This window comes from Octopus sinensis, linkage group LG20 (assembly GCF_006345805.1).
Source record: "Octopus sinensis linkage group LG20, ASM634580v1, whole genome shotgun sequence".
Taxonomy (NCBI): Eukaryota; Metazoa; Mollusca; class Cephalopoda; order Octopoda; family Octopodidae; genus Octopus; species Octopus sinensis.
In genome coordinates, this window is record NC_043016.1 from 7,484,201 (window position 1) to 7,509,200 (window position 25,000).

Consider the following 25,000-nt stretch of genomic DNA (forward strand, 5'->3'; position numbering starts at 1 on the left):
ATTATATATTCCAGTACTTTATTGCTGTCGCAACTCTACAGCTTTCACTTTCATCGTATGGTAATATTAGTGGATAACACCAAAAAGGGAGACGATTGTACATGTAAGATGAATTAAATAATGCCGTGACAGGTTTACAGTACTGCTGTTCCTATGTAAAGCATGTTTTTATTTTCTCACAAAGCTTAGCTTGTGTAGTCACTAACCACTGATAACTAGATGTTACATATTTTGCTAAAATGAACTTGGATACAGTCTGTCAGAGCTTTATAGTTTGCATTAACTATCCAAGCTAAAACTATGCTTGTGCGGCACTAAATGTGAATACTTTTGAATCATATTCACCTACACAAGTGTCTTAACTGCTGAGATGTATTACACAGACACACACAAATACACATATAAGTTGTATAAGATTCATTAAAATTGGTGTAATATATGAGGACTACTTTCATTTTTAGTACCAAATATTTGATGTTAATATAGGGCTTTTAGTTTTTTTTAAACAAGTATGATTAATTTGACAACAGGTTATTAGCAAGTAACTTGATAATGTCCTAAGGTCAATACAACCATTGTACTAGTTTTTCAATTATATATATATATATATATATATATATATATATATATATATATATATATGTACAAAAATACAAACATGCATATATATATATATATACTGCTTGTTGTCCTTCTGTTTCTAATCCTTAGAATTCCCCTCTAAGTATTACCTATGATTTGTCTTCATCTAGCTGTAAGGCTGCACTCTTGTTAATTTTTAAAAAATTATTTGTCTTTGTCCATCGTCTTGAATTACACTTGTTCACTTTCATATGTCAACTTCAGTATTGCCTGTTATCCGTGTATTGTGTCTTTGTTCACAGTCCAATCAATATTCTCTGGACCCTTGTGTGTGAATGTCGCCAGCCTGGAAGCATTGCAGTCTTATCATAAATGGCATGAAACGGTGTAATACCATCTGGCTGATAACTGATGAGGAATTTAGGAACTTTCTGTGTCTGTATGTTTATACACACACACACACACACACACACATATATATATACATATAAACATACATATGTACACATATATATACACACGCACATATATATCCATATAAACATATATACACACATATATATGCACACACACAATATATCCATATAAACATATATACACACATATATATGCACACACATACATATACATAGCTTATATATATATATTAAACATATACATAGCTTATATATATATATATATATATATAAAATATATACATAGCTTATATATATATATATATATAAAATATATACATAGCTTATATATACATATATAAAATATATACATAGCTTATATATACATATATAAAATATATACATAGCTTATATATACATATATAAAATATATACATAGCTTATCATATACCATAATAAAATATATACATAGCTTATATATATAAAACATATATATAGCTTATATATATATAAAACATATACATAGCTTATATATATATAAGACATATACATAGCTTATATATATATAAGACATATACATAGCTTATATATATATATATATATATATATAAAACATATACATAGCTTATATATATATATATATATTTATATACACACACACACACACACACATATACATAGCTCATATATATATATGTATATACATGCATGTACCTTTGTTTTCATATCACATGATATGAAAGAAGCAATACCATCGTACAAGCAATGTTGTTCATTTCCAGTTATAAGACATGCCTGGTCATGTGAAAATATTACCATACTTGGAGACAGGTGAGGGTTGGTGACAGGAAGGACATCCAGCTATAGAAAATTCCCATCAACAAATTCTATCTGACCCATGGAAATATGCGAAAGTGGATATTAAAACAGTAATAATGATGATGATGATGATATTGTGCATACACACAAATTACATACAAATATATGTGTCTGTATGATGAGGCACAACAGCTTACAGCTTAATCTGTAGGGTTACTGATGGTACTTCTGAGTTCATTCCTTTTTCTTTACTACCCACAAGGGGCTACACACAGAGGGGACAAACAAGGACAGACAAACGGATTAAGTCGATTACATCGACCCCAGTGCGCAACTGCTACTTAATTTATCGACCCCGAAAGGATGAAAGGCAAAGTCGACCTCGGCGGAGTTTGAACTCAGAACGTAATGGCAGACGAAATACGGCTACGCGTTTCGCCCAGTGTGCTAACGTTTCTGCCAGCTCACCGCCTTAAAGTTCAATCCATCCATTCAGCTAGAACTATTGTTTATTACTCTGAGTGACAACAAGTTTAAATCAAGGTTAAATGTTAAATAGTAGGAAGGGCAGTCAGCTTTATGAATAATACTCTTAATAAATGAATATAAAAATTCTTTTAGTCACAATGCAAGATGAATGAAGAAACTGCATAATTCTATACATGAGCATGTGTGTGTGTGTGTGTAACTTATCTGTTGCTATGATGATTGCAGTATTGAGATGCTAAGACATTAGAATTATATTCCACTTGTTTGGAATTAATAGTTTTATCTGCAGTACAATTACTTGTATTGTAACAAACTTATTCAGTGTAGTCTCATCATAAGCATATATACCAGTTTCACATTATTCTGTGAAATATATAATCATATAATGTGTATGTTTGAGAATATATATTTGTGTGTGTGTGTATTAAAGCATATATGTATGTATATATGTGTATGCATATATACACACTCACATTAACACATATATATGTCTATAATACATATGCAGATACACACACACACACATATATATATATATATATATATATATATACACACACACACATTTATATATACATATTTATTTGCATTAATGGTTGTTTTTACATTAAGTTATAAAAACAATTTACATTTAAACTGAAGGATTACCAATACAAATTTATTATTCCTTAACAAGAACGGTATTAACATTGACTTTGAAGTCTTGGCCTGCTAATCCATCATTGAACTGTGGTATATTGAAATTCATCAAGGGTCTATATAATCTCTGTTATGTTAAAATTTCCTGGACTGTTGCATGATAATTAGTTTGTGTGGGAGGTTGTGACGGGGAGGTGTTATGGGATATTTTTTATTGAACAATAATACAACTCCAAATTTTTACCAGAGTTTGCTCATGCATGTAGAACTTTGTAATCAGGTGTGTCTATTTAGGTTATGTGAGTTTTAGGTCATGGGTTTGTTTGCAAATGTACCGCAGTCCAATGGTGGGTTAGCTGACCAAAACTTTGAAATTACAGCCAATACTATTCTTGTTAAAATATATATATATATATATATATACACACATATGTACATACATATATATACACATACACACATATGTACATATATATATATATATACACACACATATATATATATATTTATACACATACACATGTCCACAGATGCATGGTATGTGAGCATGTATAATGTATAATTTTCCTTTCTTTATTGCAAAAGATCTAGAGCTGTTGTAATGAATTTGTGACAATTTATAACAAACATAATTATAATAATTGTTACTAACATAGGCACAAGACCAAAAAAAAAAATTTGGTGAGGGCAACTCAATTATATCCACCCCAGTTCTGTACTTTTTAGTTTATTGGCCTTGGGAGGATGAAAGGCAAAGTTGACCTCAGCCGCATTTGAACTCAGAATGTAAACAGCTGTAACAAAATACATGTTACTTTGTCAGACACACCTAATTCTATCAATCCAATAATAATAATAATAATAATTGTCTCAATCAAAACAATTGCATAAAAATAATAAGAGGAGGAAAATATTTTAAAAAAAGTCCGATTAATAAAATGTAACAAAAAGTCCCCCAAAAATTAAAAAAAAAGCACAATATAAAGTTGGACTTAACTTATTTTTGTTGATTATTAATTGTCTTAATTATACAACAGTAGTGTGATTACAACAATACTTGGGAAGCTATGGAACTTCCTTATTGTGTGTGTGTGTGTGAGAGAGAGAGAGAGAAAAAAGGCAACATAAGACATAAAAAACATTTAAAATATGAACAATATTTAATAGTAATAATAACAACAACATGAACAATAATATTAATGATGAGAAAAATAATAGTAATTATAATAGTAATGGTTTCTACACAGGCACAAGGCCTCTGATTTGGCTTTGAGGCAAGTAGGGGAGGGAATATATTAAATTATATTGAAAACCCCTTGTTACCTCTCTGCCCTGAAGAATGATGGGATTAAGTTGACCATAGGGGAATTTGAACTCAGGACTCAACTGAATACCCAAAGGCATTTTGTTCACCTGTTGTTCTAACACTTTTGCCATCAACTGCCATTTATAATGTTATAACATTGATAATCTCAATGTTTTTTTCTTGTCACATGGGCTACACATGAGGGGACATCAATGAACATCCAATAAGGGACAACCATCTACCAATAATAATAATAATAATAATAATAATGGTGACGTACATAGGCACAAAGCCAGAAATTTTGGGAAGAGTTGATTGTATTGACTTCAGTCAATTACTTGACTGGTACTTATTTAATCAACCCCAGAAAAAAAGGAAATGTAAATTTGACTTTAGCAGGATTTGAAATCAGTGTAAAGCTATGCAATTGAATACCACAAGGCATTTAGTTTGCTGTTCTACTACTAATTCTGTCAATTCACTGCCATAATAACGATGATGATGAAAATAATTTTTCATTATTATTATTACTAATTATTAATTGATTAATTAATTAATAATAATAATGAGTTTTTTTTTAATAATAATGATGATAATAATAATAATACACTTGATCCTAGCCAAAAGGCCAATCAAACAAAAGTTAGTGAATTGGAATATTACTTCCACTTCACTATTGCACACCTGCTCAGCCTAAGTCTATTTGTAAGAGAAGCAGATAATAGTAACCCTCAACACATCACCTGAGTGAAGTGTGTGTGTGTGTGTGTGTGTGTGTGTGGTGTAGTGGGGACAGGATGGGTTTAGTAAAATATCAGATATAATTACATAGACATTCTTTCATTTTTTTTCAAGAATATAAACTAATGTTTCTACACAGAAGTTGTCTATAGTAGGGGTGGGAAGGACAGTTTGCAAATGGAAACTCCTGCTCTGGAGGTTGTAAATTTTTTTAAAACATTTATTTATAACTGAATTCTCAAAATCTTTTACCATTTAACTAATGCTTTCCCAAATAAATTTTTTAATGACTGTTTTTCTCCCCTGCATATCAGGTATTCTATATATATATATATATATTATATATATATATATATATATATTTTGTTGGTGGGGAGTGTGAGCATGTGTGAGTATATATTTGTTGTCATGTTCACCTGTGGTGTGTATGTGTTTCTTTGTTAATAATAATAATAATAATAGTAATAATAATAATAAAGAGTATTATTATACGGACTTGAAGTATGAAATCCTCAAATGCTGGAATAAAGAAATTAACAAGGTCGTGATCCTGCCAATTATAGTTGGGGTCTTAGGAACTGTGAGGTGAAATTTGAGAGCAAACCTTGGAAAACTAGACCTCATTCTAAGAGTGGGTGCACTGCTTTGTAAAATGGATTTATATATATATATATATATATATATATACATACATACACACACAGATGGTCTTTAATGCCAACTACTTGATGATATTGATATGGAGTCATTCCCTGACACGACTAAAAAATTAAATAAAATGTGTGGGACTTCTCAGCTGAATTCAACAATTCTGAGATTGGGTAAATTGTTTGTTCCAAATATTCAGATATAAAAGAATTGGATCAAAGCTTTCTGAGTTCTCTGGATCAAATTAATCTGGGATTAGGTACTGTATTGAAAGCCTATTACTTGGTTCTACTAGAATTATCTCAACAAAGTCCTCAATACTAAGTAAAAACAGACTTGAAGAGCAGAAAAAGACTTATTTAGAAGGTATAAAAATGCTCTTCATCCTAGAAATCAAGTTTTTGGTTGATAGGAAGCATAATTAAACTAGTTATAGCAACAATAGCATGTAACAGGAGAATATTAATAACTGTCTCTAACAAAGGCACAGCCAGAAATTTGAAAGAGAGGAATAGTTGGTTACATTGATGCTGTCCTCACCACTAGTATTTGACAGGTACTTAATTTTATTGATTCCAGTGGGGTGGTGAAAGGTAAAGTAGACCTTGGCGAGATTTGAACTCAGAACTTGAAGAACCATAACGAATACTACTAGGCATCTTGTCTGGTTCTCTAGCAATTCTGTCAAAAAACTGCCTGTCAATAATGATAATGAATTCAATTTTTGTTACATAGCCAGCAGTTTTTAAGAAGAAGAGAAAATAAATTACTTTGACCCCAGTACTTCACTGGTACTTATTTTATCAATAAGACCTCAGCAGAATTTGAACTCAGAATGTAAAAAGCATTTTGTCTAGCATTCTAATGCTTCTGCCAGCTCACTGCCTAAATGATAATTCTTTCCACAATAGGTATAAAGCATGAAACTTAATGAGGAGGAGAGTTAGTCAGTTGCATCACCTGTGTTCAAAAAATGAAAGGCAAAGCTGACTCCATTGGGATTTGAACCCGGTTAAAACATAAAAGAGCCAATAAAAATGCCACCAAGCATTTTGTTTGCAAGCTCACCTTTCTTCTTCCCTCATAAACTACAATAAGCATCAAAACTTTCAAAGAAGAAGTAGTTTGTCAAAAAAGATTTGTTACTTCAACTTTACGTAAAGTGAGGTATTTTACCACTAAAAGCAGTGAAGATCAACACAAAAGAAAAACTGCTTTGTAAAAAGGATTTATAGATACCTTTGCTGCCTTTACTGCCAAATACTTAATAATATTAATATGGAGTGTCTACCTGACATAAGTAAGCAAGTAAAGGTTTTGTGCAAAACTTCTCAGTTGAATTTGACAACTCTAATTGAGACTGGATAAGTTATTCAGACACTTAAAAAAAAAAAAGCATGATCCTCAGATAGAATTTAAAAAATTAGAAAGCGAAAGTAAATTATGCTTTCCAGCTGAACTGGCCAATTTTAGAAATACTCCATATTCATTGGCTGGAAAAGGAAAGCAAAGTGGAGGAAAGAAAAGTTACAACTTAGCGAACAGACGGTTATTGTCCTAGTTGCAGGGATAACTTACAAATCTTACAATGCTGCCTTTAAACAAAGGCTTTTCAAGACAACACCAAACCAGAAAATGCTGCATCAAAATTAAAGTAAAATATTTCTTTTAAAGAGATTAAAACTCCAATACATTGAACAATTAAAAAGACAGAATTAGTGAATTAATAGCAATACATATTTGTTGCTATTAGTGGAACATGTGTGTGTACACACCCACCCACATATATATTCACATACACATATACATATATTGCAAAAAAGCTTAAGTGGAATATATGATCTTCTGGAATAGATCATTTCCAAATTATTGTTTTTCTATTTATCTTTTTGCAATGTTAAACATCAATTGTAATAATACTAACAGTAATAACAATAATTTCAATATTTCCTAACTTAAGCATTAAGCTGCATGTTTTCAGGGAAGGAGCAGTTGATCATAAAGACCTCAATACTTGATTGGTACTAATTCAAAATAATCATTAATTTTTCTAATTTAATACCATTTAAATGAATTATAATACTTCATGATAATGATGATAATATTAATACAAATTCTAAAAATAATAATGATAATTATTTCAAATTTTAGAATAAAGCCAGCAATTTTAAGGGGGATGAGTTAATCAATTACACAGACCCCAGGAATTAATTGGCACTTTATTTTATCCACCCCAAAAGGATGAAAGGAAAAGTTGACCTTGGTGGGATTTGAGCTCAGAATGTAAAGAGCTTGAAGAAATGCCACTAAGCATTTTATCCAAAGTGCTAATGATTTCAGCAGCAATACTGCCATTTACATTATTTTACTTTCAGTGTGTTTTAATTTCTCTAAAAAAAAAAATTTTTTAAATAGGTTTACTTTCTCCAGTCTTTTGCAAGGATTTCCATATTTCAGTCTTTGTGATTAAAAGTAAAAGTTTGTTGTATATTTAATCCCAGTGAGCCCCATCTTTTGTTTTACCAGAAGATAAGTTCCCATCTCCCCTTTCCCTTTAATTAATATTGTACCTCGGTATTCAAAGTCAAACATTTCTGATAAGATTTCAATGTTCGATGAAGGAACTTGAATTCTTCTTGCGGCTCCATTGGAGTACATTCGGCTAGATACATTAACAGTATCCCCCCAAATATCAAACAGCAGTTTAGTCGTTCCAATAACCCCGGCCGTAACTTCGCCAAAGTTGTACCCAATGTTGAGAATAAATTCAAAGTTTATCATACTTTTATTGAAATTTTCAATTACTTTCTGCATCTCCATGGCAAATAGCATTAGGTTGAACAGGTGTGCATATTTATGCTTATTTTGTTGGCACTTCTTTTCATCTAAACCAGAAGCTGCCATAAATGTGCTAGTGATAGTTTTGATTTTTTCTACATCTTTGAATCGAACATCATCAAGAAGATCCTCATAATCACCAACTAATTCATTTAAAACTCTTAACATTTCCCGCCCACCCTGGTAAGATTCTTCATATAATTCATTAAAGTTTACAAGACCAGCAAAAATAACACCAATATACTGGTGGTTTTTAGAATAGCGGCCATTTATCAGTTTTGAAGATATGTGTTCTGGGATGATATTGTGTAATAGCCATTCCAACTGGTCTTTGTTGTCTTTTATATGTTTCTGACAAGACATGGCCTCAGCGTCACAATGATAGCAAATTCGGTAGCTTACTTCAAATTCTCTATTCAAAAATAATATAAGTAGCAGATGGAGTATTAAATCCAAGTCAATGAGGAAAATGAAATGGTCTGACCTGCTAAAGATTAAATTAGGGAGTGGCATTTGTGTGACAATATCTGATGTGTTATCATACAACAGGTCATATTCCATATCACTGTTTTGCGTGCAGGCAGTCAGGGTATGAATTAAAAGGAAGATAAAAAATGAGAGTATAGCCATGACTGATCTCATCATTGAATTTACTGTTGAAAAAGTGGTGAAATTGAAAAGTGCAACCATAAATGTAATACAGAAACATTTCTCCTGCCACAAATGACCTATGAAGCCGGGACAGTAGAAGTTTGAGAATACAGCAAGAATTGGGATGAATGCTAAAAAGGTAGCTTCAATACTTCGAATAATCCAACTGTCAGGTAAACTCTTTAAAAATTCAAACTTATTATGAAATATTATTTTGAAAATGAAAGCAATTTCAATAATAAGGAAAATAGGGAAAAGTGCAAGCCAGGCGGCAGGTCGCTGAAACATGACAAAAGAAGCAATTGAAATAATAAAGAATATAATAAAAGACATCACAACTTCTGCTCTGGCATGCAATTTCTCTGGCGCTTCGAAAACATTATATATTTTTAGGTCTTTTTCTATTTCTTCATTGTCAAATGTGAGCAAGCAAGAGTGAAGTGGAGGCGAATGGAAACTTTTCCTGATCGTGTCAAGGTTTGCTTCAACCTCTTCAGCAGTTACACCATCTAGAGAAGAGGAAAAAGAATACATTAAGTCACTGAATAAAAAAGCTTATTAAAAGCAAAAAAAAAAAATATTTTCAAAGTAGCATGGTGCTTTAACCTACTAGAAATAGGTGACAAATCTTTGAGGTGGTATCAAAAAGTTCCTGGACTAGTTATGTTTTCTAAAAAAGTAACTTCTTTACCTAACCTTTAGCATCATCTCCTTCAAAATAGTCACCTTGTGCAATACGCCAGTCCCAGTGTTCCTGCCACTTTTGGAGTCCAGCCTGGAAGTTGTTTTCTGTAAGTGAGTCAAGGACCTTCTGCGATTCACTCTGGATCTTGACAATGGTGTTAAAATGGCAACCTTTGAGCTGCATTTTCATCTTAGGGAAGAAATGGAAGTCCACAGGTGCTAAATCTAGCAAAAAGGATAGGTGTGGAAGTGAAACCATACTGTTTTTGGCAAGAAACTCACGAGTGAGGAGAGCTTGGTGACAGAGTGCATTGTTGTTGTGAAGAATCCAATTCTTTAAGTTCCACAGATCGGGCTGCTTTTGCCGCTCCCTAAAATACTTCAAAATGTCAGAGTAGAAGTCTTGATTGACAGTCTGGCTCAGGTGGATGAATTCTTGAAGCCCAATACCACATTTCTGGAAGTGATGTTTGTGGCAGGTCTTCAAGATTGCTCACCATCTCCCAGGGATGTTCTTCCACTTTTGAAGCACCTGTGCCACTTGAAACATTGTATATGACCCATTGCTTCGTTGCTGTAAGATTGCTGAAGCATGCTCAACGTCTCCGTAGCACACTTCTTAAGTTTAACACAAAATTTCATGTTGGCTCTTTGTTCCTATCTGTGACAAAATCACAGACTACAGCATACACATGATCACAGAAACACAAATTTCACAACATGCGAAGTAAACACAGTGATGTCACTCAGCACAATGCCAAAGGAAGGTTACTGCTAACTCCCACTGCACACACAACTGTATGCTGCCATCTGATGGCATGCTACAGAACTAATCCAGGAATCTTTTGATGCCACCTTATACTCTAATCAAAATATTACTATATTTAAAATGGAAGGATACTTTAGATAACATAGTTCTGAAGACTGTGCTTGAATAAAAAGAATGGCCATAACTGGAGTGTCTGATCACAGAAGTGCACAATTTGGGCAGCAACAATGATCCACTTCCATTTGTATTGAAGTTATTTTCTAAAAATTTTGATTAGCTGTTATCATTACAGTAATTTCCCTTGTTTTTTATTTCAAATTTTAAACAACCTTTCTTAGGATTTCAAATTCAGTATCCATGTCTCAGAACTAGATAGCCTTGTTTCTTAAAGTAAATTTCATACATTCTAAACTTCAAGGGTTTTGATGGAACTTCCATATTCAATACTTATATCATACTTCCACAACCTGACATCTCATGGTCCTTAGAAAGAGTTTTTGTCTATTAATTGCATGTATAATCTCAGTTTATCACTATATTATGTATAAAAACAGTTTTTCATATTACATATGTGAAACTGTATCACATTCATGTTGTATGTGGAATATTCTTATCAGTGCTTATCATTTGGCAAAATACTGAGCTATAAAAATAATTTAGCCAACAAAGAAACTATCCCACCTTTGCTACAATATAAAATCAATATACAGAAAAAAAAAAACCAGAAAACCAAAACAATTGTTGAAAAATTACACAGAAATCTAATTAATTTAGAGATTTTAGGAAAAACTAAATTTCAGTGTAAAAGGTTATGCTGCATTTTCACAGTGTATGATCCAGTATGGTCCAACTGAGAACAAAAATGCAGTAAAAGGGAAAAAAAAATGCCATAATAGGAAGTTTAGAAATGAGAGTTCTAGATTTCCCTTATTATTAATTCTATTTTTTTTTAACACAAGGGTGGTTGTGTGGCCAAGTAGTTCACTTGTTAATCACAGTTTTCGGTTCAGTTCCGCTGTGTAACACCTTGGGCATTTGCCTTCTACTCTAGCTCTGGGCTGATCAAAGCCTTGAGTGGATTTCGTTGAAGGAAACTGAAACAACCTAATTGTATATGTGTGCATATCATCATCATCTTTTAACATCCGCTTTCCATGCTAGCATGGGTTGGATGATTTGACTGAAGTCTGGTGAACCAGATGGCTGCATCAGGCTCCAATCTGATCTGGCCGAGTTTCTACAGCTGGATGCCCTTCCTAATGCCAACCACTCCAAGAGTGTAGTGGGTGCTTTTAAGTGCCACCGGCACGAGGGCTAGTTTGGTGGTACTGGCAACAGCCACGCCTGAATGGTGCCTTTTACGTGCCACCTGCACAGGAGCCAGTCCAGTGGTACTGGCGACAACCTCGCTCGAATATTTCACGTGCCACCAGCACAAGTGCTAGTAAGGCGACGTGGTAACGATCACGCTCGAATGGTGACCACGTTGCCTTACTAGCACTTGTGCTGGTGGCACGTGAAACATTCGAGCGAGGTTGTATGTGTATGCATATGTTCATGTCTCCTTGTGCTAACATCACATGATGGTTGTAAGTGAGTGTCACCGTCATATGAGCGGTGTCATTTGTTTCCAGTCTTTTACGAAAAGATGTCCTGCTGAGGTGAAATATTATTATCCCACTTGGAAAAGACTGAGAGTTGACACTAAGAAAGGCACCCAACCACAGAAATTCTGCCTCAACAAATTTTGCCTGACCCATGCAAGCATGGAAAAATGTATGTTAAAATGGTGAGGTTTTTCTTGAAGCCATCAATTTTCAGTGATTCAAAAGGAACATCAATATACATTACAAACCTCAAAAGGCATGCACAAACCATAGATTTAAACATTATTTACTTCAACATTGCAAAAAAAAAAAAATTGTACAAACAAAATAATCAGTAGAAAACTTCAAAGGACCTTAATAGAATTCCCTCAAGTCAATGGATAATAATAACAAAAAAGTGTCATTATTTTTATTCTCATATTCTTTTATTCTTTTACTTGTTTCAGTCATTTGACTGTGGCCATGCTGGAACACCACTTGAGAGGTCTTAGTTGAACAAACTGACGCCACTACTTATTTTTTAAGCCTAGTACTTCTATCAGTCTCTTTTGCTGAACCGCTAAGTTATGGAGATGTAAACATACCAACACCAGTTGTCAAGCAGTGATGGGGATACACACAGACACAAAGACATACACACAAAGGTATATACATATATATATGATGGGCTTCTTTCAGTTTCCATCTATCAAATCCACTCACAAGGCTTTGGTTTGTCAGAGGCTATAGTAGAAATCACTTGGGAGTGAAGCTGGAACCATGTGGTTCGAAAGAAAGCTTCTTACCAGACAGCCAAGCCTGTGCCTTTGAAATATTGTAAAATATTGCAGATACTACAGCAGTGATTTGATAATAAACTTGGAACATTGAAGTGAATGCCTTGCTTTGGTATTATGTTTTAATTTACTCTATTGTGTGTTCAAGATCCTGCCAAAATTGATAAACTCTTTTATTGCCATATTTCTATTGAAATCTACTGCTTTTGTTTCAATTAATTTTGAAAATAATGAAGAATTTACTACAGTCATCTTGAAGGTGATACTTTGGAATAGAGATTAACATCAAATCAAAATCGAAATCAAAATCGATTTGATGACTGGCATCCGTGCTAGTGGGGTGCAAAGAGCACCATACTAGTGCGATCGTTGACAGAGCAGCTAACCAGCTTCCGTGTCAGTGGCACATAAAAGGGCTCCATTCGAGCATGATCATTAACACCGTTGCCTTACTGGCACTTGTGCCTGTGCTAGTAGGGTGCCAAGAGCACCATCCGAGCATGATCGTTGCCAGAGCAGCCAACTGGCACATAAAAGGGTACATATGGCACATAAAAGGGTACCATTCGAGCGTGATCGTTACCAATGTCGCTTCACTGGCACCTGTGCCAGTACTGCCTGATTGGCCCCCGTGCTGGTGGCATGTAAAAGCACCCACTACACTCTCGGAGTGGTTGGCATTAGGAAGGGCATCCAGCTGTAGAAACTCTGCCAGATCAAGATTGGAGCCTGGTGCAGCCATCTGGTTCGCCAGTCCTCAGTCAAAATCATCCAACCCATGCTAGCATGGAAAGTGGACGTTAAACGATGATGATGATGATAGAATTAATATAAAAAGTTTTAATTTAGATTGTTTTAAAACATGAAGTTTGTATCATAGAAAAGGGATGGTTTCAGAGGAGTTGGTATTAAAAGGGGTAAAATTAATATATATCATAATTTCCTATAAAACAATTCATATCATTTGACAATATCTTATAATCATCCAACAACATATTTTATATTTTAGTTGCTCTTGTTATGTCTATCCAGATATATAACATCTAACAACCATTTCACCAACGTTTAACATCAAACTTTCTATCCATATTTCATACAGTTTGCTTTTGTAGACTCCACAAAATTTCCATTTTGATTATCCATGTTTCTCTAAGCATGTAGCATTACACTCCTTATGTATATTTCATACATTCTAAACTTTATAACAATTTCAGCATGGAAGGTGTTTATAAGCCATTTAAGAAACACAAAAACCGTTAGATTCACTTCAACATTGAAATTTAATTTGTCAAAATATTTTCGTCGCTTTGAGACCGCGAACTGCTCACTGAGAAAACTTTGTGCTGCATCTGAGAAAGTAACATGGCTTGTAAACACCTTCCACGCTGCAATCGTTTTCGTTCCAGCACACGATCTCAGATCAAGTCACTCGCTATGCAAGTACATCTCCTAAACTTTATAGTTTCTGTGGAACTTCCAAGCTCAATGCTCATATCTTATGTCACACATACTTCATAAAACCAGACATATTTTCCTCGTTCTCTTTACACTCCAAAGTCCTTTCACATATTTCATGCAGTCTGCTTTTTGTCATCCCTGCAGGGGTTTTTTTTTTGCATTCAATACCCATGAAAGTATTATAACACTTTGTACCTTATACTACATACAGTCTGCTTTTGTATGTATAACTGATATTTCTCTATTCGCCTCTCACTACTACTTTTTCTCCACCACACTCACATTCAAATCCTGAAGGCTACAAACTGCCAGATCATCCTGACATGTAAATTAGAATATTTTAGAAGACAAAACAACAAACAGGCAAATTATTGATTTGTTGTCTACTTTAGAGAGGATATCTATTGAAGTTGACAAATAGATAAGATTGTTTGCTTGATTCAATGGGATTATTTAGACTGCTTGAATGAGTACAAATATAGCTAATATGAAAAATATTGATCATACTGAAATAGAAGTCGGGAATAGCTATTTACAATAACTAGCACTAATTAAAGTTATTAGCATCTACATTTTACATGCTATTAACAATGAGCAATGAAAAAAATATTCCCAAGAACTAAATAACAATGATGATGATGATAATACCAACAGCAACAGGAACAACAAAAACAATAATAATCATTGCACAAGATCAAATCTTCTTCTTCTTCTTCTTACAGCATTCACCTGGGGTGGGTTGAGCTGGCTTCATTCATCCTCAATGCTGCATCTCTCACAAACACCGACCAGGCCTGGCGATTTAAGGCTAACGACCGCGTGATCTCCAACCACTCCTTATTCCAGTGGCGAATGCCGTAGATATGGGGGCCTAGGTTGGGTTCCAGATCAGCCTTGACTCTCATCACATTGCTTTCGCCAACCCTGAAGGGGTTCGCTAGCGAACTTCCTATTCCCAAGATCCTTCAAATATTCCTCATGTATATCGCAAGATCAAATCTAGTAACTATTTCCTATCAACATCACATCATCAGGGATGGAATAAGTCCATAATGCAGGGTTTGTGGAAAATATGAAGAAACCCTCAACCACACAGTGTCTGGATGTCAGGTACTAGCAAAGGCCAAAAATATCTACAGGTATGTTAAGGTAGTAGCATTATGTACATTGGAAAATATGCTTCCCGAATGAGAAGTTGTAAGCATATCAGTCAAATATGGTTTTTCTTTTCTCTTTCTCTTTTACTTGTTTCAGTCATTTGACTGCGGCCATGCTGGAGCACTGCCTTTAATCAAGCAACTCGACCCCGGGACTTATTCTTTGTAAGCCCAGTACTTATTCTATCGGTCTCTTTTTTGCCGAACCGCTAAGTGACGGGGACGTAAACACACTGGCATCGGTTGTCAAGTGATGCTAGGGGGACAAACACAGACACACAAACACACACATATATATATACATATATACGACAGGCTTCTTTCAGTTTCCGTCTACCAAATCTACTCACAAGGCATTGGTCGGCCCGGGGCTATAGCAGAAGACACTTGCCCAAGATGCCACGCAGTGGGACTGAACCCGGAACCATGTGGTTGGTTAGCAAGCTACTTACCACACAGCCACTCGCTGATACTAAAAGAACAAGGTTATCATTCTCTGGTCAACGTTCTTTCATACTGATAGAGAAATAAAAACCAACAATCTGACATCATTTTGAAGGATAAGAAGGACAGGAAGTGTATACTTAATATTACAAAATCTTCTGAAACATCTCTATGAACATATGAGAGAGAGGGGGGGGAGAGAGGGAGGGAGGGAGAGAAGACTTGGAGATCAAAATCAATAAGATGTGGAGTATGAAAACTAAAGTAATACCAATGTACATTATTTACATTTGATGGATATTTGTCCTCATCTTGTTTCTTGTTAACAACATTTCGGCTGATATACCCTCCAGCTTTCATCAGGTGCCTTGGGGAAATTTCGAACCTGGGTTTTCGTTTTTAAGGTATTTTTTTCGATATTATTATTATTATTATTATTGTTGTTGTTATTATTATTATTCAGGTCACTGGCTGGAACTGAACTTGGAATCTTGGGGTTAGAAGCCCACGCTCTTAACCACTATGGCATATGCCCGTCAAATGTACATAATTCCTCATCTCTTAAACATAGAACTGTAATACCAAATGGCTATGGAAGCACTAGGACTCATGAAGAACGTATCCTGGACAATATTTAAGCAGTCCAGAAGACTACACTTCTATGATGTCATCAACACTATTATTTAATTGGTAGGATGAAGAATGAAGTTGACCACATTGAGATTTGGGAATAAAAGCTGGAAGAAATACCATAAAGCATTTTGTCTGACAGTCAAATGATTCTACCAGCTTGCTGCCAATAATGGTTTCTAATTTAGGTACAAAATCAGCAATTTCAAGGAAAGAGCATTAGTCATTACTATTATCCTAGTACTTCATTAAATCTCAAAAGGATAAAAGGCAAAGTCAACCTTAGCAGAAATCTTACTATAATGGGTGTTATGTCTGGCTGTTTGTTCCCTTTACACAGTCAAATGGCTGGACCAATGGTCATGATGTTTTTTTGAATTACAAAGAAGATAATCAGGAAAAAATACTGGGGTCGATGTAATTGACTTAATCCCTTTGTCCTTGTTTGTCCCCTTTATGTTTAGCTCCCTGTGGGCAATAAAGAAATAGATAATAATCTTTTCAAAAATGGGGACAAGGCCTGAAAATTTGGGGATGGGGGTAGCTGATTACATCAACCCCAGTACCTGACAGGTACTTCATAAAACCTGAAAGGATGAAGAGCAAAGTTGACCTCAGTGGAGTCTGAATTTAGAATGCAAAGATGGATGAAGTGTTACTAAACATTTTCACTGCGTTAATGATTCTGCCAGCTCACTGCGTTATTGTAGAGGTGCATAGCCTAGCAATTTGTGTGTTGCATTCATGATCACTAATCATGGGTTCGATTTTGGGACTGAATGACGCTTTGTGTTCTTGAGCAAAACACTTTATTTCATGTCACGCTCTCTGATCATTTCAACATGTAATGTGTGGCACACTTGTGCCCCTGTTCAGACAACGTTGTTTTGATGGAGGGAGTGAGCTAATGTACAGTACATACATTTGAGTATCATCATCATCGTTTAACATCTGCTTTCCATGCTAGCATGGGTTGGATGATTTAACTGAGGTCTGGCGAACCAGATGGCTGCACTAGGCTCCAATCTGATTTGGCAGAGTTTCTACAGCTGGATGCCCTTCATAATGCCAACCACTCCGAGAGTGTAGTGGGTACTTTTACATGCCAGTCAGGTGGTACTGGCAATGGCCATGCTCAAATGGTGCTTTTTATGTGCCACCTGCACAGGAGCCAGTCCAGCAGCACTGGCAACGACCTCACTCAAATGTTTTTTCACGTGCCACCAGCACAAGTGCCAGTAAGGCGATGCAGGTAACGATCACGCTCGAATGGTGTTTTTTATGTGCCACCAGCACTGAGGCCAGCTTGTTGCTCTGGCAACAATCACGTTTGTATGGTACTCTTAGCGCTCTACTAGCACAGATGCCAGTCATCGAATTTGATTTCGATTTTGAATTTGTGTAGGTCGTTTAGCAACAGCTTGACTCTGATATGTCATCTTTGATGGGAGAGTTCATCATCATCATCATCATTTCTAACAAGCACAAAGCCAGAAATCAGTGGTGATGTTGATTATTTTGACCTCATTATATGATAAGTACTTAATTGAAATAAACCTGCATGAGGTCATAATTTCTGAGCTGATATTGTTTTTTTTTTCAGTTATTTGTTGACACTTAAAAACCTGATCAACCATGTAGACTAAGTTTTCATTAATTACTGGTGAGTGAACAAATATTCAAGTATATCTATTTATCTATATAATGTGCGTGTGTGTGTGTGTATCTTCTGGTATTCACTTCTTGGCGATGAAGTGACTGGTTGAACTTTTTAAGAGGCCATGTAAAGAAACATGTTCTTTACAAAAACACATTTCAGTCTCTCAGGAAAATTAATATTGATTTCAATATACATTTCAATATGTATTTATTTTTTTGAGCAGAAAGTTGACACAATATAACTAAACCATCAATGTTATTGAATACTCTTAAAACTTACATACGTCAGAATTGATTTCAATTAATGCATTTTGACAGATAACAATGTGTGAGTGTGTGTGTGTGTTTTTTAAGTATATTAATGAAAAAGAAAAAAAATATTGACAAGAAAGTTACCAGTTAACTGATGTATTTATATGAAAATATGCAAACTGCAGACACTCATGTCACTTCTTAGTATCAGAAATGTGATCGACTTACTAGAAATACACACACACAGATATATACATGTTTGTTTGTGTGTGTGTGTGTGTGTGTGTGTAAAATCAACTTGGAAACAGCAACTTAACAAATCAGTAGGGACTCAACTTCAAATGTGCAAAGATAATTTTTTGATACTATAAGCTTAATTCTCTTGGAGACCCGAGCTTCTATGTCTAACTTTACCTTCCACCTGGGCTCTTGAGGAAAAAAAATAAATAGCTACTTTTACAGTTCAAGAGTAATGATTGCAGGCAAACTAATTTTGTTTTTTTGTTTTTTGTTTTATGCCTGGTTCATAAGGGCCGGTTTCCCCAGTTTCTTGGCATATAGGTTCCCCACCTGGACGGGACGCTGGTCCGTTGCAGGTGAGCTGCAAGATGCAGGAGGAAAGAGTGAGAGAAAGTTGTGGCAACAGAGTCAGCAGAAGTTTCATCATTACCTTCTGCCGGAGCCGCATGGAGCTTAGGTGTTTCGCTCATAAACAGACACATCGCCCGGTCTGAGATTCAAACCCGCAATCCCTCGACCGTAAGTCCGCTGCTCTAACCACTAGGCAAACTAATGGACGGAATTGGTTGCAGCTTCTTTTTCGGTGTTGTTCATTACTGCTTTACCAGGAATCTGGCAGAGGTGATGTTTAACCTATTCCCATTATTGCAGAAATATGGTGTAACAGGGTTTAAAAAAACCCCAAAAACGCAGACAAAAATAATAGTGTAAATATTTAATAAATGGTAATTATGATGTTAGCAAAAATTCAACAATACTTAGAAATATATTTGATTTTTCCATTTTTACTTACCAGAATTTTGTTTAGCCGGATCATCTTCTTTGAACAGGAAGTTTTCAGTTTTGTTTTTGTCTTTGTTTAGAAGTGGAACCGGTGAAACATAATCAATAGGCTGAAGAATAATGAAAAACCAATAGAATAATAAATATCATTATATTATATTATAGTGTGTGTGTGTGTGTAGGCACATATATATATATATATATATAACAATACAAAGATAATGGAGAATGCATCCATAGAACAATCAATATATTTATTATAATAGTCAAATCCAGCATTGCTAATTAATATAGAGCTAATCCGGGTATGCTTGGATAAATATCCTTAGGAAAGAGTAATCTCTTTCCACACGGACATTTATATATATATATATATGGAAAGCGGACGTTAAATGATGATGATGATGATATATATATATATATATAATATATATTATATATATATATATATATATATATTATAGAGAGAGAGAGAGAGAGGAGAGAGAGAGAGAGAGAGAGATTTGAAGTGATGTACAGATAGGGTATATTTAGAATAATATGGCAGTCAGAATGATGGATGATTTTATATATTTATATTATTTATCTACATTTTTAGCGCTTTCTTCCATTATCAGATAATGAAAGAAAGTACTAAAAATGTAAATATATATATATATATAATCATCCAACATTCTAACTACCTTATTATAGTAAATATATATGTGTGTGTGTATATATATGTTTTTATTGGAAGCTGAAATTTCAGGAGTTATGTTGAGTTTTTTTTTTTCAAGATAGTTATTGAAAAATGAAATATAGAGTAAGAATGCACACACAATATTTTTGAAGAAACAGACATATATGGTAATTGGCCGATAATTTTTAACGGGGAAATACTTTTAAAGAGCATAAAAATTCATTTTGCTTGATAAATTCAATTGAATACATTCATGTATATATGTGTGCATATATGTTTATATGTGTATAATATCTATATATATATATGTTGTGTGTGTGTATAATATCTATCTAGCTATGTCTAAAACATACAAATATTATATTAAATGCATTCAAGGCGGCAAGCTGGTAGAAACGTTAGAATGCTGGGAGAAATGTGTAGCCATATTTCGTATGTCGTTACGTTCCGAGTTCAAATTCCGCCGAGGTTGACTTTGCCTTTCATCCTTTTGGGGTCGATAAATTAAGTACCTGGTACGCACTGGGGTCGATGTAATCGACTTAATCCGTTAGTCTGTCCTTGTTTGTCCCCTCTGTGTTTAGCCCCTTGTGGGTAGTAAAGAAATATATTAAATGCATTCAAACTTATATGAACACAGAATGCTGGTCCTTGGTTTCATGAATCACTGCGTAAATTGAGACCATGAAAATCAAGGGACAGAAGGCATTGCTGAAACAGGTGGATGACAAAACTGTACCAGGGGTTGAGAGTGAGAAGGCTAGCAAATTAGAGGGAGGTGTTGGTCAATTACATCGGCCTCAGTCCTCATCTGGCACTTATGAAACTGAACTTGCAGGATTATGTCAAAATATGAAACCATTATTAAAAGAAAAAACGCATACGAGATTTAAATAACTATTTATTGAAATGGTGATGATATGATTGTATATATATGCATGTGTGTGTTGGCGTGCATATATAAATATATAGAGAGAGTTCTCTTGTAATATTGGATTTTATCTTCTATCCAATAAAAAAAAAATGCCTTTTCCAGTGTTTTCATAATGGCATTAGGAGGACATATTTAAAAATTATTGTTCATTTCATGAGAAATTAACTGTCTTCACATTTGAAACTATTAATTATTCTTGAAATTAACCAAAAAACAAACAAACAAAATAACTCAAACATGTTAGAGTGTAGTTTACCTCACCACTGAAGAACTGATCATCATTTAATGTCTGTTTTCCATGCTAGCATGGGTTGGATGGTTCATCCGGGGTCTGGTAAGCCATGGAGGCTGCACCAGGCTCTAGTCCGATTTGGCAGTGTTTCTACAGCTGGATGCCCTTCCTAACGCCAACCACTCCGTGAGTGTAGTAGGTGTTTTTACGTTGCCACCGGCACAGGGGTCAGAGCAGGCTGGCAAACGACCAGGATCGGTTGCTGCTTTTATGTGTCACTGAGAAGGATGCCAGTCAGGTAGCACTGGCATCTGCCATGTTCGGGCAGTGCTTTTTACGTGTCACCGGTGATACAAAAATAAATTAAAATTTAAGAAGTGTTTGCTAGATCATGGGGTCAATTTTCAGACCAAGAAACATGCTGTGTTTTTGAGTAAAATGCATAATTTCATGGTCTACTCAGTCTACTCAGCAGCAAATGGGTAACCCTGTAATGGATTAGCCTTTCAATCAGTGGGAATGTTTGTCTGCTCATCTAACCAGCATAATGGCATCATTTAAAAATAGCTGAAAGGATACAAAGGGCATTGTGACCAGTGATGTATAACAACATCCAATAGCCTGGTCAATCACATGATACACACACACACACACACACAATCTTTTACTTGCTTCAGTCATCATAATCTTTTACTTGTTTTAGTCATTGAATTGCGGTCATGCTGGGGCACCACCTTAAAGAGTGTAGTCAAACAAATTGCCCCTCCCACTTTTTATTTTTTATAAGCCTGGTACTTATTTTATCAGGCTCTTTGCCAAAAGAGGACGTAAACAAACCAACACCAGTTGTCAAATGGTGGTGGGGGACAAACACAATCATACATAAATATATACATATACATGACAGATTTCTTTTAGTTTCCATCTACCAAATCCACCCACAAGGCTTGGTCAGCCTGGGGGTAGAGTAGAAGACACTTGCCCAAGGTGACATGTAGTGGGACTGAACCTGAAACCATGAGGTTAGGTAGCAAACTTCTTACCACACAGCTGTGTGTGTGTGTGTGTGTGTATATACCTATTTCTTTATTACCCACAAGGGGCTAAACACAGAGGGGACAAACAAGGACAGACATAGGTATTAAGTCGATTACATCGACCCCAGTGCGTAACTGGTACTTAATTAATCGACCCCGAAAGGATGAAAGGAAAAGTCGACCGCGGCGGAATTTGAACTCAGAACGTAACGGCAGACGAAATACGGCTACGCAATTCGTCCGACGTGCTAACGTTTCTGCCAGCTCGCTGCCTATTGTGTGTGTATATACCGGAGTAAACACATAAATGTGAAACAAGGTGGAAAAAAGAGTACTCAAATACCAGTGGTAGAGTAATATGCTTTATTTAAAGCAGCAGAAAATTCAACAAAACCTGTTACTCTGAGTTTCCCGTTCATGAACGGCAATGGAAACTCAAAGTAACAGGTTTTGTTGAATTTTCTGCTGCTTAAATAAAGTAGGAGTGGCTGTGTGGTAAGTAGCTTGCTAACCAGCCACATGGTTCCGGGTTCAGTCCCACTGCGTGGCACCTTGGGCAAGTGTCTTCTGCTATAGCCCTGGGCCGACCAATGCCTTGTGAGTGGATTTGGTAGACGGAAACTGAAAGAAGCCTGTCGTATATATGTATATATATATATGTGTGTGTATGTGTTTGTCCCCCTAGCATTGCTTGACAACCGATGCTGGTGTGTTTACGTCCCCGTCACTTAGCGGTTCGGCAAAAGAGACCGATAGAATAAGTACTGGGCTTACAAAGAATAAGTCCCGGGGTCGATTTGCTCGACTAAAGGTGGTGCTCCAGCATGGCCGCAGTCAAATGACTGAAACAAATAAAAGAGTAAAAAAAGAGTAAAGAGTATATATATATATATATATATGGTCAGCCTGGGGGTATAGTAGAAGACACTTGCCCAAGGTGACATGTAGTGGGACTGAAACTGAAACCTTGAGGTTAGGTAGCAAATTTCTTACCACACAGCTGTGTGTGTGTGTGTGTATGCGTATATAAACATGTGTGGGTATGTACATATATTGGGCATGTGAGTGCACGCGTGCATAAGGGTATGTCCGTATATGAACGTGGTTTTACGCTTTGTATACTTCCTTATCTTTTTTCTGTATTGTTACCTTTAACCATGTTTTTTCTTGTGCTTGTGTGTATATAGACGTATGTATGAACCTTTACGGTACGTGCTTGTGTGTATGAGTTTGTATATATAAGCATTTACTTTTGGTGAAAAATGCGAGTGAAGATCTGTACATTTCCATAGTGACGTATACGTATGCACGTGGGTGCGCGAGCGCACATGTGAACGTATGAGTAGGCATGCTTATGTGTTTACTATGAACTTTTAACCTTATTTTAATTAGCGGTCAATGGATTAGCGCTTTATATAAGTAGCGGAATTATAACCCAGTATTTCCCTTTGTATAACGGCCTTTTTCATAGCGTTTTTCAGATGCAGATAACCAAAGAGATGGTGTTGTGGATTTCCACTCGGCATCTGAAACTCAGAGTTTTATCTTGGCTATTGAATAATTGTCACATATTATTTTACAGATAAATTTCCTCTATTTACATAATATTGAGGTCTCTTTCTTTTGTTATCTTACCATTTTTACCAATATATATATATCTTACATACACACACATACATATAGGATTAGTTGCATGTAAGCACAAATGTATATGTAGTGCATCAACACTCATTACTGAATGTGGTATTCACCTGTGTTCAGAATATTTTAGTTAACAGTTTCAATACCAACATTTAAACCCTTTTGTATCAATAATACTACCTGGATTGCCAATCAAACTAACTTACTAATGCAAGTAAAGACTGAATATTCCCATTCTGTATTTATGAAAGAATAAATAAATCTGTACCATTTTATTCTGTATTTTGTTTTCTATATTCAGTGAATTTAGGTGCAGGAGTGGCTGTGTGGTAAATAGATTGCTTACCAACCACATGGTTCTGGGTTCAGTCCCACTGCGTGGCACCTAGGGCAAGTATCTTCTACTATAGCCTCGGGCCGACCAAAGCCTTGTGAGTGGATTTGGTAGACGGAAACTGAAAGAAGCCCGTCGTATATATGTATACATATATGTATGTGTGTGTGTATATGTTTGTGTGTCTGTGTTTGTCCTCCCCCAACATTGCTTGACAACCGATGATGGTGTGTTTACGACCCTGTAACTTAGCGGTTCGGCAAAAGAGACCGATAGAATTAGTACTAGGCTTACAAAGAATAAGTCCTGGGTCGATTTGCTTGACTAAAGGCGGTGCCCCAGCATAGCTGCAGTCAAATGACTGAAACAAGTAAAAGAGAGAAAAAAGAGAAAGTGTATGCTGTATTGGAGTTAGTATGTTGTAGGGGGGGGGGTTAATGTGTTGTAGGAGAAAAATAAAGAATACAGAGTAAAAGACAGTGTGGATTAGTGAGTGAGTGAGTGAGTGAGTGAGTGAGTGAGTGAGTGAGTGTGTGAGTGTGTGTGTGAGTGTGTGTGTGTATGCATATCTTTGTA

General features: G+C 35.4%; 1 protein-coding gene and 1 long non-coding RNA gene across 2 annotated transcripts in view; both read right to left on the minus strand.

Moving 5' to 3' along the window:
* LOC118767347 overlaps positions 1 to 2,920 on the minus strand; it is a 12,058-nt gene extending 9,138 nt beyond the window's left edge. Inside the window, exon 1 of the long non-coding RNA XR_005003270.1 lies at positions 2,908 to 2,920. This is a non-coding gene — a long non-coding RNA (uncharacterized LOC118767347). The remainder of the gene's footprint in view (positions 1 to 2,907) is intronic.
* A 5,078-nt stretch (positions 2,921 to 7,998) lies between these two features.
* The window catches only part of LOC115222666 (adenylate cyclase type 9-like), a 59,766-nt gene continuing 42,764 nt past the window's right edge, over positions 7,999 to 25,000 (minus strand). The window contains exons 3-4 of the mRNA XM_029792985.2: positions 19,578 to 19,677; positions 7,999 to 9,617 (exon numbers count right to left, since the gene is read on the minus strand). Of these exons, the coding sequence (XP_029648845.1) occupies positions 8,086 to 9,617; positions 19,578 to 19,677 (1,632 nt within the window). The 3' untranslated portion in view covers positions 7,999 to 8,085. The remainder of the gene's footprint in view (positions 9,618 to 19,577; positions 19,678 to 25,000) is intronic.